The sequence below is a fragment of the Colossoma macropomum genome, unplaced genomic scaffold (assembly GCF_904425465.1).
Source record: "Colossoma macropomum unplaced genomic scaffold, Colossoma_macropomum, whole genome shotgun sequence".
Taxonomy (NCBI): Eukaryota; Metazoa; Chordata; class Actinopteri; order Characiformes; family Serrasalmidae; genus Colossoma; species Colossoma macropomum.
The window spans coordinates 14,536,442-14,555,965 of NW_023494807.1; the positions used below are offsets into that span (position 1 = coordinate 14,536,442).

General features: G+C 38.1%; 1 protein-coding gene across 1 annotated transcript in view; it reads left to right on the forward strand.

The window, feature by feature from the left end:
• Nucleotides 1-1,360: 1,360 nt before the first annotated feature.
• klhl24a (kelch-like family member 24a) overlaps nt 1,361-19,524 on the forward strand; it is a 46,608-nt gene continuing 28,444 nt past the window's right edge. Inside the window, exons 1-4 of the mRNA XM_036556166.1 lie at nt 1,361-1,583; nt 3,877-4,729; nt 5,538-5,653; nt 9,271-9,455. Of these exons, the coding sequence (XP_036412059.1) occupies nt 3,929-4,729; nt 5,538-5,653; nt 9,271-9,455 (1,102 nt within the window). The 5' untranslated portion in view covers nt 1,361-1,583; nt 3,877-3,928. The remainder of the gene's footprint in view (nt 1,584-3,876; nt 4,730-5,537; nt 5,654-9,270; nt 9,456-19,524) is intronic.

Here is a 19,524-nt window from a genome sequence, read left to right on the forward strand (position 1 = left end):
TGTAAACAGGTAAAAATGAAATGCCCGCGCTAGTGTTCAGAAATTAGCATATTCACACTGAGTAATAACATAGCATTCCTTAGAATTCCTTCAAACAACCACTAGAAGGCAGTACTGTCTTGGGATGCAGAACGTGTGGGATTGATAGGGGCTGACATCCAAAGTATTTATTAAGTAACCAACGTTTCATACATTTTTGTTTGTGTTTTTCCTTTTTTACAAACTGTTTTGAACGTATTTGATACTTGAGCATAAACAGTTATGTTTAAAAGTTCAGAACCACTTGTCTTTTTAATACTAACTTATATTGTAGATTGAAATACTAAAAGCTAGACACCAGAAGGCGTTTTTGATGTTTGGTTCCATATTTCCAGTTTATTAGGGAACAGTACTAAGTTATTAAATAATAAATAATATGCTGTATTTTTTATTTACAGTAATTTCTAGATTTGATCACCAACAATACTTGGTCTCCAGCTCTGGTAATATTTCTGAACACATCGAAACTTTCTTCATTTTTAGAGCTTCCTACTAATTGAGATTCGTGTAGTAAAGTAGCAGCATCACAGTCAAAGTATTTCATTTGCCTGCAACAAGAGAGGTTTTATTTTAATAAGAACAGTGATTCCAAACACTTGAACGGTAGTGTCTTTAAGAGCCTTGTGTGTTTAGCCAACTTGTTAATTTCTTTTTAATCAATTTTTGCTTTTACAACTTCACTCCAGGTGCAACTACTCCACCGGGTTTAGGACCAATTATAACCTTTTTTTTCACAAATGTGTAAATAAAAGAAGACATCTTTATAAGCCACAGTATACAAGCTCTTTACCCTGTTTGCAGAAGTTAACTTCGCTACAAACTACAGTAAACTAGCGACGCTTTCCAGCTTCTTGTCTGGATTTTCCCGTTCCACCTTAAACGGTGAAGCAGTTACATTCTGGCGCCTCAGGTTGGCGAATAGGAAGACAACTTCAGCCTCGTAGCAAATAAGGACACCGGACATTTCAAAGTTATAAACTTTGACCAGAAACCGAACTATTTCAAAAAATACTGTTCTATAAACTTAAAATATTAGAACTATCGAGAAGTTGAACGTATATAAAGTGTACATGTACTTCCAGACAGTTACTAAACACAGACCTACGTATGTGTACGTCGCACAAGAAAAAAAATCCGGCTATCCCTGTTTTGTTTGCAAACAAATGTCTGTCACATGGAAAGACACTCTGTTAAGAATTGTGGGAAATGGAGTTCTCACGTCACGTTCAGCTCTCCTGTCTGGAACTCTGGTCAACTACATTACCCAGTGGCGCCTTTCCCAACAGCTGACAGTTGAGATTTTTTTAGGATGTGGCGTTAAACACTCGGTGCGATATTGACAATAACAGAATTCTTTGTGTCAGCACCGGCGTTACACGTTGTACAGCGGTTTAACGAAAGTGTTGTTTTTAAAAGTTAGAATAGTTTACTTAATTACTTAATTGTGTCTCTTTTCTCTTCTGACATATGGACGTATCATATTTTCTTCAGACATCTTTTGTTTTTTTAAGTGTTAATGTGGACTTTTGTCTTCTTTGTGTGAGGTAAGTCCAAAGTCTTATTCGAGGCCTAACTCGAACTATTTCACCTACCGTTTAAATATTCACATGTTTAAACGTTTTATATTCAGTCTCTAAAATGTGAAGCATCTTTTTTAGTTTATTTTGAGTTTTTCTATTTGGTGAATTTGAAGAGTATCAAGTTGTGTCTCAACAGGTGGCTATAGCTTAAATCTGTTGGAAGAGGCATAAATTGATGTTACAACGATGTTTTATGGTAATAATGGACTTTTATTTAGTTTCGCAGAGATTGTCTACTAAGCAGTTCGGCAATTTACTGCAGTTAAGTTAAAAGTAATGCTGTTAAAACATCTTTATTAGGCAGGACGTTATGCCCTGCAGGCCCACACTCTTTATGGACCATTAAGGTTACGGCTTGGTGAAAAGCAGCACTTCTGCTTCCATGTTTTGGTTCCTACCCGCCTTTTCCTCTATGTTGTAGTTTCATTAGTGAACCACTTATGCTGCTCTGCTTTTCTTGGTCACCAGCTGAACTGCAGTTGGTGTATAGAGTTTCAGGGAATCTGATTCATGAGAAGTCTTAAAACTTGAATGTTGAGTGGTAAGGTTTTACATAAAGCTGCTTTGCCACTTCTTATGCTTTACTCTGGGAATTTTCAGCCTGCATTTGCTGACCTTGAGATGTGACTTTGGAATATAGTCTGTCACAACAATTTTGAGCTTAAGTACAAAATTTTACTGTACATGTACAATGTGTTATTAATACTGTTTCATACCATCACCATCCTCATTCTTCATTCTTCTACATGTATCTTATTTAAATGAGAGTGGCAAATGGCACATACTCTAGGTCTGTAACGTTTGCTGTGTTTTCTTATTGAAGCTAATTGCAATGCAGATGGCTTGACTCTGATCTGGGGGGTATTCCCTAAAGTAGGATTTCTCAGTTAGCTAGATGACTTAAGCCCAAAGATGAGGACTGCGCAATGGGTAGCCAAGGGGCAGCTCTTTTTCTATTGAACAGGCTTGACTTTGGGCTTAAGTGTTCTAGCTAAACTGAGAAATCCTGCTTTGTGGAATACCCCCTGGTGAAATGTGTCTGAGTCTGTGTCAGGTAGTAAATATTACGCAACACTGCACATTCCTGGGACAGATCATGTCTAAAAAAAACCAAAACAATCTGAGTGGCACAATAAAAAAAGCTTGCGCAATTAACATATAGGTCTATTCCACTTAGTTATGCAATAAACTGCAGGTTACATTGTGTTCTTATTTGTGCAGATAACTCTGAGTCATATGAGTGTTGGGTTAGTGATAAGATGCTTAAAGACACAAGTATACAATACTGAGCTCAGAATAATACTATGTTGATATTGTGTTATAAAATGTTAGTCTGTGTGTATTATATTATGTCAGTTGAACTCAAACAGAGAAGAAAACTATGCAGAGCAATTATACTTGATTTCAATTCACAGCAACACAATACATAACATCATTTTTTTTTAAATAAGGATGCCATAAGATGGGCTACGTTCAGTTTTTACATGCTGTTAATATGGATTGAGTTTAGTGTTTGAGAAATTATTCCCCAGTCTCAGCAGTTTAGTATCTGAGACAGTATTTCCCTGCTCTAACATGCCCTCTTCAGTGCATTATGTAACTGTGAAGGCTTCATAAATGGAAGTAGGTGAGTTAGATCAGAACAGAAGTGAACCATATAATACATAGATACACCAGCATTGAGAAATGCTGAGTTAAACAAACTATACAGATAGAAACGTAGGCGTAGTAATTTAGGAAATATAATTTAAATATAAAATCCTATTTTGTTGTCAGTTCTCAGTGTCATAGACTGCAGTATGTAGAAAAATCTGGTCCAGTGTTGGTATAAATTGATCTAAAATGTTTATCAATAGCACATTAAGAGTACATTACATTCAGTGCATCATTAAACGTTTCACCGTAATTTGATTTGATTGTTTTGGTATGAACTGTTTAAATGAAACCCTGAAAATATAAACGTGACTGAGAAATTTACACTGTAATGGAGTGAAAACAATACACCAGGCTTTTTTCTCATAAAGCAGGGGAAGTTGGGGGCTTGTTAATAGCCTGTTAAAATTTTATTTTAGCCAAAAAATTTTAGTTTTATAGAACAGAATTATTTGAATAATTCTAATTTATTCTGATCAACTGTTATTTTCTAAAATTGATGCAGATAACCACCTTCAGAACATGGTGAGATACATTGATCTGAAGGTTTTACACCTCTATGTATTACCACCGTCATACTGAGTGTTGATGTGTTTATCCATAGATTTTGGCTGTAAATTGATCAGTGCTGTGAGTGGCCCTCTCCAGACGCAGTCATGGTGTTGATCCTGGGCCGGCGTCTGATCCGCGAGGAGTCAGCAGGCATCCGCGACTCCCCTGCCATCAAGCGCAAGGTATTTGAGATGGAGCCCAAGAACCTGGGTGATGTATTCGACTTCTCCTCAGGGCCATCACACTCCGAGAGCGTGCTGCAGGTGTTCAACGAGTTCCGTGAGACCCGGCTGTTCACAGACGTAGTGATCAGCGTGCAGGGCCGCGAGTTCCCCTGCCACCGCGCCGTCCTGTCCGCCTGCAGTGGCTACTTCCGTGCCATGTTCTGCAACGACCACCGTGAGAGCCGTCAGATGCTGGTGGAAATCAATGGCATCCAGGCTGAAGCCATGGATGTCTTTCTGCAGTATGTCTACACTGGACGGGCCAAGATCACCACGCAGAATGTCCAGTACCTCTTTGAAACCTCCAGCCTCTTCCAGATCGCCACCCTGAGAGACGCCTGCGCCAAATTCTTGGAGGACCAGCTGGACCCCTGCAACTGCCTCGGGATGCAACGCTTCGCCGATGCCCACTCCCTCAAACAGCTGGCCAGCCGCTGCCGAGGTTATGCCCTGCAGAACTTTCCAGAAGTTGCCCAGCATGAGGAATTCCTGGACTTGCGGAGGGAGGAACTGGAGGAGTATATAGCCAGTGATGAGCTGTGTGTAGGCAGGGAGGAGGTGGTGTTTGAAGCTGTGATGAGGTGGGTCTACCATGCTGTGGACTGCCGCAGGCCTCTGCTGAAAGATCTTCTTCAGCATGTGAGGCTACCGCTTCTGCACCCCAACTACTTTGTACAGACGGTGGGTGATCTAAATACATCACTGAATAACGAAATATACCCTATATCAGGGTCTCCTAACCATATTGTCAGGAACCCTAAGATGGTCCACGTATTTGTTCTCTCCCAGGTCAAAGCACACCTGAACTAGGTATTTAGTTTTTGACTGTTTGGTTGGGGTGTGGGAGAGAGCAAAATTATGGACCAGATGTCCCTTTGTGTATGTGATGTACCTGGGTCAGTAGAATATTTGACTGTGTAACAGTGCCTGTAAGTCACGGTTTGTCTCTTTTACGTTGTACAATGTCTCTGTGACACCACACTATGTCCTTAATATCCTTGTTACAATGTATAATAACCCATTCATAGTGTATGAAGTCCATGTTACAGCTTATAGTCCCTATGACAATGTATGAAGTCAGCACTGAAATGTGTGCAGTGTTACATGTATATATAAACAGGAGCAAAAAGTAATTGTTTAAAAACACTTTCTAAAGAAAAATGACACAAATTCAAATTTTAGTAAATATTAATAATCCAGTGTTCTCAGTACTGTCTATATTTTGAAGATGTATGTCCCTGTAACTTAATGTCCGAGTCCCAATGTGTCCTGTCTCTTTTAGAGCATCTAATGGCACTGTTACAATGTAAAGTCTGCACTACAGTGTGTAACGTTTTTGTTAGGGCATGTAGTGTACCTGTTACAGTGTACAGCATCCTCGTTACAATGTCTTATCTACAATGTGTAATGTCATGTGACAATGTATAATCTCCTTATTACAGTATCTGATGTTCCTGTTACAATGTGTAAATCTATAATGTTTTTGCAGGTGGAGGGTGATCAGCTGATCCAGAATGCTCCGGAATGTTACCAGCTGCTGCACGAGGCTCGGCGCTACCACGTGCTCGGTAACGAGATGATGTCACCACGAACCAGACCACGCAGGTACTGTATCATCATCTGACCTCTAGCGTTATGGTAACACTAAAGATAATGAAGAAGTATTTAATTATGATTACGTTTATGTGTGATTGTTTATTATGTATTGCATAGACTAATACGACATACAGCCAGACAGAAAAACAGTCTTTTTTGAAATGTGAACACTGCACATTTAAAAATACTGATTAAATTTAAGTTTCAAAACTGTGTACAGCTGCTCTTCCTTGTTTTTACGAAAGAAAAATGGCAGAGTAGATAAGCATGAGTGACTGATGTTATCAGAAAGGCTTGTTTCCACTGTATGAGTGTTTTCCGCAAATAGAGCCACTCAGGTGTGACTCTGTCAAAGACTCTTCATAGTCTGATGAGGCAGTGAAGATAATACTGTTACTATCAACAGTGATATAAAGCATGTTTGTAATTGTGTGTTTCTTTATCAGGACACTTGCCTTATCACAATCATAAAATTTTATCTGACAATTAATTGCCATTTAAATAATTGTGCCTAATATTTAATTAACATTAAAGTGGCTAAATTGCCTAAAAAGCTATCTTACTTTTTAGCTATAAGTACTTAGTAGCTCACAACTGAAAGTGATAGCATTCAGCTTAAATTATTGCAATAAGTTCAAACAGTTGGGATCAGGCGATTATATAATATAAATATACATCATAAGCATAAATACAAGTTTACATAAATATAGTATAAAGTAACAAGACTTTTTTTTAAAAAAAGCTAGTTTGAAGAGCAAAGTTAGGTTTTAGATTTCTCCTTGATGCCCCAGCTGTTGCATGGATTTGTTGAATTTCATCACCAGCACGCTTAGTACTTCTTAGCCAAATCAGCTATTGGATGATAACTACACAAAATACTGGGCTTTCTTAAAGATTAATTTAGTGATATAGTGACTGCTATGTTATTCACTGTTAGCTGGGAAAATGTAGCAATTATTAATGGTATGCTATAAGGATGTGCATTCCACATTTTGATATTAGAGTATCCGTAACAGTTAATGAACAGATTTCTGGTGAACTGCAGGGAAGTAAAAACAACACTAAAATTAGAAAAGAAGAAAAAAATGGACATTGGCCAAAAATAATGTAGGCTTACCTTTTTAGGTGTCAGCCCCGGTGTTGCCAAAAAAAAGCAGCACGCAGAAGAATACACTCGAAAGCGTGTTCTATTATTTAAAAATCAGCTGAGGGAAATCAATAGGTTTCTATGTTGGTGAGTGACAGAGGCTGCCTCTATAGATAATCGAATGTGTTAACATAGCTAACCACGGTCACGTGGGTGGTGATAAAGACTTGCTGTCCTCTACACAAGGTATTTTCTTATTATTGGATAATATCTGCAAGATTAGTTAGCCTTGTTAGTGTTAAAGCCACACTATTACTCACTTCACATGTACTTGGCCACAAGCTCATGTTCAGGCACTCATGTTTTCAAGTAGCTCAAAAACTGATGACAGAAAGAGTTTGAGCTCAAATAAACAAACGTTACTCACTGCTGCCCTCCAATGGTGATATTAACAAATGTCAAAGAAACAAACGATGGTGTTGTAGCACAAGTTAGGAGTTAGAACTGCAAAGACCTGAGACACATAACGTGTCTCAATAAACGCATTTTCTGTTTTCTTTTATTTACATTTGTTTGCTTTGACCAGCTGATGAGAGAGCACTTTTTGTTGTGACAAAAACATAGGATTGTGAAAGCTGACAACTGCAACAACTTGTTTTTCAAATATAGTTTTGCCAACAAACACATTAACAAATGTAAAATCACTTCTTGTTGCATTAATGTTATCAGTGTTTATTGTAATGTAAGTTGAGCAAGTAGTTGCTTACTGACCAGATAAATAGCTTTAATTTTCTGAGGTCTCTGAAACCTTTGCACAGTATTGTTCATAAAAACATTACCTTTTACACACACACACACACACACACACACACAGCATCTGTCAGTCAGATGTACTGAACCTGTTCTTTGTTGTTGTATTTGGCAGTGATTTGAAATTAGCATTCACGCTGTGCTAGCACGGGCACTCAGGTTCAGGCAGTTTCCAGGCAGATTAGCTCCATTCACTTGTGTGTGTGTGTGTGTGTGTGTGGCCAGAGGGCTTTTTACCTCTGTATTCTCTCCTGGGTATGTGTGTGTGTGTCAGTGTGTGTGTGTCTCCCTTCTCTTTTGTTTATTTCGTGACGTAACCATCTCCTCAGTCTCTTGGCAGGCCAGCTGTGCTGAATCGTCTGCAGCACTTTGGTCTACATCTCTTTGAGTGTTTATGTCCCTGTTGCCTGTCATTAGCTGATGTGTCCGAACTACACACACATACACACACTCATTCCCACCCTCTTTCGTTCTCATCTGCTTAATTAAACTCAGATGGTACATGTGATCTCCTCATGGTTTGTTTGTGGTGTTCGGTTTTGTCCAAAAAAGGCCATGCAGTGGTCATTATGTAAAGAGCAGTTTAAGGAAGTGTTTGTCACCTATTTGTCTTTCTGTTAGATCCATTGTTGGTATTAGAGAATTAACAAACAGCTAGTTCCCTAAAGCGAACAACGAGTCGTAACACTGGGTTGGTGTCAAAGCTGTGTGTGAGTGTTGTTCCTGTGATTCTTTACCCTATTCACACTACTTAATTTAGCCTTTCCATTCTTTTACAGTGCTGTCTGAAGCCAACATAATAAGCTAATATTAGAGTGTTTGATGTTTGTCGGAGAAAGTTTGCAGTGTAACTTGTTCTTAATATTCTCATCTTCATATTTTTCAGAGCTGTTAAAAATTGCCCTCAGTTGCAACATACTCTCAATGGTATCTAGGGCTGTCACTATTGATTATATTTATCTAGATTTTCTTTGTATATGTCACTTTGTAGTTTTGCAGTGAATTATTCATGTATATGCAGTTTGTATCAATAAACTGTAATTTTACTTCATATACATTTGTAACTACAAACATACATGCGTTTGTGAGATCCTGCTGGTGTGAGTTTCTTCTTTTTCAGAGAGCTCATAAAAGTGATTTGAAGGCTAATAGCACCTCCCTATGGAGAATCTGTTGAACATAGCTGTATAATGACCTGCAGATACCCTGTTTATCTTCAAATAGTGAACTAAGCTAATTTATGGAGAAAGTACTTTTTTAATCAGGTACTTCTTTAATAGCCACAGACAGTCTGTGTTTTGATTCCCAAAGCAGACAGGTACCCCACTGCTATATCGCATATATATCCCCTACCATTATAAATGAGTTTGGTTGGAGTGTCTGTTAAATATAGAAATGTTTACCCTAACTGTCCTGTCTCATTTAGCTTTATTATAACCTTAATTTGATCAGTTTAATCAGTGATCTGTCTTTAAATATCTGATGTTCTCAGTGCACTTCATATATGAATTATAGTGTAAACTTCTGTGCAAAATATGTTTAATATCTGTTGTTTTTGTTTGTTGCTGTTGCTCCAGGGATTCTAGATCAGTGCATCCCTAGTTCATAAATGCCTTTTGTGCTTCGTTTTCCACCAGTCTCAAAGGTACAATTGGCCCACAGTCTAATATACAGTCATAGTATATTCTGATAGTAATCTGTTTTGCCCTGTTCTTTCTCTCTGCCGCAGGTCGACTGGTTTTTCAGAGGTGATTGTGGTGGTGGGAGGGTGCGAGAGGTTAGGGGGTTTCAACCTGCCCTACACAGAGTGTTATGACCCCGTTACGGGTGACTGGAAGTCTTTGGCCAAGCATCCAGAATTCACCAAGTCAGAGTATGCAGTGTGTGCCCTGCGCAACGACATCCTCGTCTCAGGTAAGCTCCTGAAGCACTCCCAGTATGTTTGGAGTTCCATGCTGAGCGTAAAGGTGTACTCTGTTCATTCGATAGAATGGGACAAAGTTCTTGTAAACTTGGGACTATTCATGATTAGTAAGAGCTTTGTTTAGTGATATGAATCTGTTTTTGTGTTCCTGAGGACCATTTTTTGGACTTTAGCATTTTTTGGACATGATTTCAAGAAGAAAGTTCATTTGATCCAGGGCAACAGAAAAACATGTTAGAAATGTAGTGTTAGTAATGAATTAATGAAGACAAGAAAGGCCATTTGTAGATTGTGTGTAGTATGCTCTGTCAAAGCTGATGATGCTTGGTTGATTGTGTGAAAAAGTCTTGACTAGGGGCAATATGACAACAATACAGTATCACAGCACTTGAAGACCTTCTTCATAATGCGCAAAATGCATCAAGATATGTTGTTTTTATGAGGTTTGATTAGTTGGAACAGAAAAAAAGCACAGTCACATTTATGTAAGACCTTTTTTTAATTGAAAGAGGTAGCATTAGGTCTGGAAAAAAAACACACTAAAATATGGTGTGTGTGTGCTACTGTGAGTTGCCTGAAATAATAATTTAAAAGTCAGAGGCATCAGAACAGTAGTGTATAAACTTCCATTGTTCATTAGCTAAATTAGCCTTATTGCTCAAAAACTAAAGATGCAAACATCTTGGCTGACGGACTTCATTTGAAGTAAAGGGAAACTTGTGTAAGACTGACTTTTTTGCCCCACTTCCGCTTTACCTGAAGAGCTTAAATACTTTATACATGTGACTGCAAGGCGGAACAGTGGCAGCTGAAGCATTTGCCCCTAGCCTTAGCAGTGTTAGTTTACGTCGTCAAGCAGTCCAGCATGTTCTCTGCCGGGGTTTTACCTGGAACTCTGCAGAAATGGAAATCTATAAAACTGATGACATGAGAGGCACTGGTGAAACATAGTGACTACACTTTACTATTTGAGTGAACCCTGAAAGACCTGGCCCGCCATGTTTGTGTGTTAGCACAGACATTTGTCTTGCTACAAAGAGCTTTTTTTGCCCAGAGGCGTCCCATATTACGCTTCCCTTCAGGGTTTTTATTAAAGGAGCAAGAGTAGGAGTTAAACATGTTTAAGGAATACTCCAGTATTTATCAGCTTAACTTGTAATTGGCTGTTATTAAAGAAAACACTTTCCACACATTTTCCTGTACTTAACAAAATGGCATGCATTTTTTGTCTTTGTATCTGTATTTTGAGTCTGTAGGTACCAAAAATGTAGTAGGTAACAGTACTCTTGTTTTGAAATTAAGGATAAAGGAACTGTGGCAAGTCGAGCTCTAGATTCGCGGTTAGCCTTGTTTTACTATTTCCAAAAAGCAGACATATTGTTGTCTATTACCAGGATTTGTTATTACATTACCATGAGTTGGATTGGAGCAGTACTACTATTACTGACGGAGCTCTGAGTTTAAAGAATTACAGAATGTAATTTGCTCTGGAAGTATTATTTTGCACACTTGTAAAACTACAGACACTGCAGATTCATACTGGATTAAAATCTCTTAAAATCTCCTTGGTGTTCACTGAAATTACAGCACTTCTTGAGGTAAAACTAATCCAGCTTGAGTAAGGTACAAGGAGTAGAAATATGGATTTTGATACGTTCAAGCTATGAGCAAACTAGCACCCCTGAGCGCTGAGCTGACATTGCGTGAAAGTAAGTTCAGTGCAGTGTATCAACACTGTTATAACAACACTAACCAGTATGCTGCTACTACTTAAGTAGCTTAACTACCACATTTGACAGAGCTTGCTGGTTTGCTTGGGTATTTAGATGAGGTTGTCCGTCTTATTATATCGATTTAACACAGCAGTGTTAAAATGTAGCAAATGCAATTTTTGAAAACGTCATTCATTTCTCCCATAGAGAAAAATGCTATCTAGAATTCCTACTATGGACTGATCTTAGATCAATATTTCCATGCTAAAATCTTGGTAAATATAGTACAAGCTGTTCTCTGGCACTCTGTTTCAACAGCATGTTCACATACTGACCCATTTAAAGATGTGGTTCTGCTATTGTAATAATGAGTTGGACTTGGTATTCAGTGTTTTTTCTGAGGAATTTGGGCCTCCATGGCTTGTTTACACTCAGGATTTTCAGGCACAGTTCGAGGAAAAAAGGAAACCACATCTGTTTCTGTGAACTCAGAAGGGGCTACCCGGGGATGTCCTCTTTGGCAAGTCCAGGTGTCGTATTGGTTGGGAGTCAGACAAGAGTTAACTCTGATTGGCTAGTGGAGTTTGGGTTCTAGGCCGATTCCAGCTGCATTCCAAGTAAGTTGTTTGGCAGCACGTGTTGGACGGGAATCAGCAAATCACATCATGCTTGCATTCTGGGGGTGATGTTTAACCAAGAAACAGCATTCTGACCCATATTGGTATAACAGTGTTAGTTAAGCTCAGATTTCAGCCGTTTATGTGTGAATAGATGAAGTTCCTTAGTATTATTTCAATACCTAAATACCCAAAGCAAGATGTAATTTTACATTAATTGTTTCTCGTTTGTAGCTCATTTAAACAAGTGGACAAATTCTCTCAAAAGCACTGTGTGCAGTCTTGTTTTTCACCATTTTGTTCATTTTGACATCGAATCAAAGTAAAAAATATTCATTTTCAACCATTTCATTTAATTAGAACATTCAACATTATATCAGTAGAACTTTTGAAACAACGGCTGTGATTTATAGTGTCCAGCCCTGGCCGCAAGCTAATATGTAGCCGCGTGCCAACGTGCTAACTAAAATGCAAGCCACAATACAATGATACGTGATACAGTGTGATATAATACAATACTCTACTATACCTTGTGCTACTTATTTATTGTATAGATCAACGACAAAGAAGCTTTTCAAAAAAAGAAGACACAATATGTGTTTTTATGTCTGCATATATATTAGCATTTATATATATATTAGCATGTATTTTCTGCCTGTTACAGTTAATAAATCTGTACTGGTCTGGTTTCACCGTTTGATATTTACTGGTTGTGCCACCTGACTTTTCAGACTAGTTTCAAATTAAACTGGCATCTACTTCAACGCCCATAGAAACCTTAGTCTTTGTACTTGAGTTTAGACTTACATTTTTTTTTTTTCAAATAAATAAACATTATTATAATAATTACACATTTTCATGGTTTTCCTGAGGTCACACACCAACTGACCATTGAACCATTCTAACCTTAACTGAACCATTTTAACCATGACCCAAAAATGACTTTTTTTTACAAATTTTATGAAAGGGCTACTGACCTTGGCATTGCACCATTAACGTCACTTGGGGTCTTTTTTATGATGCAGTACGCTGGCCTGTCTTTCCTAAAGTCAAAATAAAAGTCCTTTGTTTTTGGTTGTGCTTCCTGACATTTGAGGGAGTAAGAACTTGCGGACAGTTTTTTTTTCAGTGAGTTGAGTACTTTTAAAGTTGCCTTATTTTGCACCACAGTTTTTATTTTCAAGCTTTCAAGCATAAAATCTTACTGAACTACTATATAACTATATTACCTTTTTTGATATTTTACTTTATCAACCTATGGTTGGACAGTTGCACTACCTGACAGTTTTTAGTCTTTTGGAAGCAAAAAGCAACTAAAAATAAATTTTATATGGTTGAACTGAAAGTTGTTTCACATAAAAGAGGTATTGTTGAATTGTTTGATATATGTCTTGTATTTATTCAGTTATTTTTTGGGAAAGTAATGGACACAAAAAATGCATGTCATGTGAATGACCAATATATACATTTATATGTAAAGCAAAGTGACAGTATCGCCAGACTTTCAAGGATTAATGCTGCTCCTAGTCAGGCTCTAAACGGGGAAGAAAGACACTTCATATAAAGACCGAATACTGGTTTCCTGCCATGTTTTCTGCCAGGGCTCTTTTATACGTTTGAAAACATGGCTTGAAACTGTTCCAGCAGAGCTATGAGGAAATTAAAAATTGTCCATTATTCTGATGTTTCCTCCTTCTGGGTTTGTATTGATGGATACATTCCAGTTCTGAATAATACCTGAACACCTCCCCCTTGCCCCACTTCTAGTTTCGGCTGTTGATCTCTATCGCATATCTGATGGATGGCCTCTTGTTTGAATGCAAAGAAACTCCAGTTCCCTGAAATTCACAGAAATAGTTGAGGTATGAGACTCAGACAAGAATGTGGTGAACTGTGTGTTGGGTAACGTGTGCACACCGAACTCTGCTTGAGTGTATCTGTGTGTGTACGTGCTTGCGCTTGTGCTTTCCGTGAATAGAGTATAGTCTTTCTGCATAACCTTCATGTCATGTTTCTCTCTCCCTCTATCACTCTTTTTCCCTCTTTTTTCATCTTTCCTGCTGCATGTGTGAAGGCCCTCGGGCACAAAAACAAAGCAACCCTAACTAAATCAGGAGATCAGATTCCATGCTGGCCCTGGGTCTTGGGTGTCCCATACATGTGTACATACTGTTCAGAAGTTTGGAATTAGAGATGGCACAATACCACTGTTTCTTTTCCGATACCAATACCAGCATTGTAACGTTGAGTTTTGGCCAATTACAATCCTGATCCAGCGTTTTCTGCTCATATCGCTCCACTGAAAGTAGACTATCATGCTCTAACTACTCAAACACTCCACTACTCCACAGGGAGAAATACACAATTTGATATTTCAGGATAGATTTGATTTACCTGCTCCAACACACCTGATTACACTTGTCTCTTAATTGCCAGGCTTAGTGGGTGTGTTGTTAATCCTGTGTCATAGGATTGAGTCAGATTAATTCCTTTTTCACCTCCACCACTTTCTGTTGATATCAGCTCAATAGTGATATTCAGTATGGGATCAGTACCGTTGCTAATATTTTTCTTTAGTGATTTCAACAGGTAGGCCATGATCTGTTTCTGTATAAACCACAAGTTCGGTACTCTGTTAATGGCAAAAATATAATATCATGGTACTTTAAGAAGTGTTCACAGTAAACAATGTCGATATTTATTTTTCCTAACAGGACTAATTACAAGCAGGACTAATTATACTCTCTTTGTAATGACACATGCAGTTGGGAAGTGCTTTTTAAGTGCAGACTCTATCCAGAGTATGCCCAGAAAAGCATATTGTGACATATTGACAGTTTTGTTACTGCCCAGCACTACAAAGAGTGTCTCTGTTTAAACAGTTGTTGATGAAAATAAAGCTAGTCAAGAAGGAAATGATTTATATCTGAGCTGTCATTCAGAAACAATGTGGTCTCTGCTGAAAACTAAGGCTCACGTTTTCAACTACAGTACTATGCAAAGTCAGAGACAGCCCATCATTTGTTTAATTTCTAGTCAAAACGGCCATCAAGTACAAGTTTTTTCATTTTTTAGCAACAGGAAGAAGGCAATGTATTTAACAGAACATTCCACAAAAGCCTCAACAACCAAATATAATTTCTGTTTTTTCAGTATTAAATGTGTTCCCTCTCTATTACAGCTTTCATTCTTTTCAGGAGACTTGCTTTCAGTTTTTCTGCAGGGATATTTTTCCACACCAAATTCAGTTTTAGAAGTTGGTTGCCATTTCTATTTCTCACAATCCAAGAAATCCCAAAACATTCAATGATGTTTGCATTTATTCCACATAATGTTAAATAGTGTTGACAGTTTGTTTTTTCACTTATTTTTCTTTGACTTTCTGCTTCCTTACGCAAGTGGACTATCTTATATCTAATCTCCTTAGAATTATCTCCTGAAAAGTGAATAACTTGTACTCATTTTGACTGCTCTGTGACTTTTGTACAGTACTGTATGTTACAGGAATGTACTTTTCAGTAAATATGTAGTTGATGTTAAACAAGTGTACGATAGTAAAGGTAAAGATAAAGCTTTGCTATGAAAGAATCGAGATAAGATGCAGGAACAGTATATTTTTCAATAGAGTGAAAAATCTAGTTGACATTCCATGAGCGTGCCATGTTAACAATACAGAGAAGGCAAAACTTTTCTTTGAAAGAGTAAAGATAAGGTGCAGATAGTGTACACGAGGAACCTGTAGCTCTTGTAACATGCATGAGCCCTTTTAGTTCTCACTGCAAGTGCTGAGATGCATCATAAATCGCTGCATTTCCTGTTAGAATGTGTATGTTATAAACATCATTGACAGGTGTTTTTCCTGTGTATATAATAACCCTTTTAGCCCAATGTATATCTTTGTGAGCTGTGAACTGCTTGCGTGACACTAATGGACACTGAGGATACTGTGACACTCTGCGGTCCTCTGTTGATCTGGCTCCCCTGTAACAGATGGTCATTCGGCTCCTGCTGTCTCTGTTCTGGAACTAACTGTGACCGGCGTCAGGGAGCTAAAAGCCCTACAGATAAAAGACTCTTCATGTCAGCTCTAGATTAAAGGACAAAGCCAGTGCATCCTGTCTGGTTACAGATAATTATCTCACATGAGTCTCACAAAGCAACAGAAGTCGTAAAATGAAAGGGCCCATATCACCAAAATGTCCTTGCCTTTTTTACATAAGAGTTTTATGTACTGTGTAAACATTGTTAAAGTTTTAAAAAGTGTGTCTCACTAAGATCAGGTGGTATCCACGGATTTCATACATTTAAACCATTTCCAAATAATACCACGCTGTACCTTGTGGGGTATAAAGTGTCATAAGATTTATTAAAAAAAAAAAAGTCTCAACCTGTGTTATTTCACAGTTAAACATACAATGTATACAATGTGACAAAAACATGAACTTTAGTTCAGTCCTTGGTCTGGACCTTTGATTAATCAAAAGGTTTACTTTGCTTATATGGTCAATAGCAGTGCATGATTTTCAAGGTATAATTTAATAAATGCCAACTGCTAAATGTTAACAAAATGGTAAATGCTAACTAAGGGTGTTTCCCCACCTGAAAGTCCAGACCAAGGACTGAGCTAAGGTTCATGTTTTTGTTACATTGTATACATTTGATCCGGTTAGTTTTGGTTTCACATTGCAATTCAGCGAGCACGCCAAAGAACTTTGCATGACATGCCTACGTCTTGTCGTGATCACCTAAGTGAGCTACATCTCCCTCTACTTAGCATTGATTGGTTCATAGAGGAGCACTGGCTTCTTGTCAGTTTGGCGGGTAGCCTTTTCCAGTTTCTCTTCCTTTTAGAAGATAAGGTATGTTATTTTTAGGTGTTTTTCTCAAGTTGACTTTTGACTTTTTCGTTGGAGCAAATTACAACTAAATATTTTGTTTCCTCTTCTCATGTTCTACCATTGCTCATTTGTACTTCTCTCCTGTTTTTTTTTCCTTCTTCTGTTGTTTAATGGGTAACAATAGCCTGCCTCAACATCCTGTACATGGTCCGAAAGTCCGAACCATTCAATAAAGTGTTTTCAAGCTGAAAACTAACTGAACAATGATTTGGTTTGATTCGGACCGAGACCACCTCTTTTGGTTGGACCAGATTTTGCTCCTTTGATCTGAACCATAGTCCGAGGCACCTTTCACACCTACTGTTTTAGTTTGGACCAAACAAGGTAGGTGTGATAGCACCCTAAGGAACTGACACAAGTTTAGATGCTAATGGAGGGAGTGAGGATGAGCAGCTGGTTTTGAAGGGACAGAAAGGTGAAATTAAACCTGTTCTGTGGTATTTGGATCTGTTGCCTGACTAGCTTGGCTAACTTAACGCTAACTTAGCGAGCAGGCTGCAGACCCGAGCAGTGCAACACACAACAGTACGGGTTTGGTTCTGAATAACTGCTGCTCTGCTGAAACAAGTGTAACGTAGATGATAAAAACTAATGTCTAAAGAGCAAAAGCCAAAATCGAATCTGTTCTGTGGTGTCTAGGACTGTAGCACAGCATAGCACAGGCTTGGTCCTAGCTAATTGATGCTAAAATGACACTCGTTTAGAGGATATTTGAGAGCGCAAAGTCAAGTGACTGTTAGGAAACTGTCAAAGCCATCACTGAACTGCTATCGTGCTTAGTTTTAGTTTAGGCTCAGATTTTTTTCCCTCTTCCTATCAGTACCTCCTATTGGTCACCTCCCATGCTACCAATCAGTGAGGCCCTCTAAATTATGGATGAGTAGAATGTGTTTATTTGGCTGTTGAGATGTGGAGTAGAAATTCAACTTGTCGTAATTTCGTAATACCATCATCATTTTTAAATACTGCGATATACCTTATTACTGTTATATAGCTCAACCCCAGCCCTCACTTTATTGTCTTTGAAAACCAAGCTGCCGCTGTGGTTGTGATGTCACACCATGAACACATTTACATCAGGAATGTGTACAGGTATTCAAGTACTCAGTTAACGGTTAGAGCTGCCAGTATGTGAACTCTGGAATCACTTTTTGGGTATTTGTTATGTTTAATCATGGGAGGTCAAAGAAAAAAAAAGAAAACGTAAAGGCTAATTAGGCCTACAGTTTTTTTTTTGTTTGTTTGTTTGTTTGTTTGTTTTTCCTTTTTTCTTCCCTGCAGTTAAGAGTAGACGTTAATACTTTACATACCTAGTTTACATCCCAGAGTTTAGGCTACATCCATAGTTTACATATGACCATCCATACAGCAGTTTAGCCTGCTCATTCACTTGGAAGTGAGGAGGTGTTGGTACTGCAGGAAATCTGTTATAACTGAGTTATTGGAGCAGAAGATGTGAAGAAACGATAAAACGTTGTCTTGTTTCTGTCCGTTGGGAAGCGAATGTTTGATTAACACATTGTTCTGTATCTTAAAGTCTAGACTGCTTTTTCAACAAGACACAAGACGGGGCACTTGTGAAGGGGTCAGCCAGTCAATACAGAAGTCATCTACTTGTAACAGTCTTGAAGGTGCCGTGCCAAAAACAGCCTGTTTGATTTAATTACAATTGTTTTCGATATATAAAACCACACACATCTTATAAGTGGAGTTTATGGGGGGGAAAAAAGTAAAATTATTTTTTTTTATAAATAGATGAGTGTGTTTATGTGGTTCTTGGCTTGTTTTAAGCTTCTGTTTTTCTTTACTGATGATAACTGCTATATAAACTTTGTTCATATATCCTTTGTTTCTTTTTCTGTCTCTGCTTCCCGAAAAATCAAACAATGAGTGCTGTAGTTCTCCTCAGTGCATGTTTATGTTCTTTAGCTAAGTCCTGTCCTAATAAGCTCCTGATAAGGAGAAGTATAAAAAAGCAGAAAGGCTGTCTGCTGTTTTAAAACCATCAGCTCTTCCTTATCATTAAGCTGCTCTTGATAAACACCAAAAAGTTGGAAAAGCAGTATGTTGGCTATCTGAGTTCCTGTGTGCAGTTACATCTTTCTGCGCCTGCAAAAATAAAACAAGAGGCATGTAGGTGGAGAGCAGGGCACATCCTAACACAGACAGTGACGCATCATGGTTTGGGCTAAAAACAAATAATTGATAAAAAACTGAAAACTGCTATAAATGAAAATGTTAACTTTGTTTTGAGCACCTACTATTTATAAATAATTCCATGGAAATGTTAGAACTCAATTCGTAATTGAGGCTAAATGTAAGAGACTGTAACAGTCACCTGAAAAGTCGGGTAGGCTGAAAACACACTTAATTCAGTACTAGATATGCTTTCTAACCCAAATATTTAACAAAAAATATTGAATCTAAATAAACATGACTAGTGAAAGAGTGTCAAAAAGTGCCGTATTTATTTTATACTACAAAGTAAAACAGGAAATATTATCACTAGACATGTGCCAGTATTCGGCAGTTTGGTATACCACAGTATTAAATGTGTGTGTTAATGTAGCCATGGACACTTAATATAAGAGCATAAACACATAATATAAGAGATAGAAATATCTGTCACTGCAATTTACTCAAACAAGCTGCAGTTTCAGAGATTTCTACGTGCAAATCAGCTCTGCTTTCAGAATCTCCTACTGTGCTCTCATGCTCTGACCATGTAATACAGCCTCTCCTCAGAGCAGAGCTTGTAAACAATCACAACAGCCACAGCACAGCAGAAGGAGGAGCAGACAGGTAACAGCAAGACGATGTCAAACCACATCA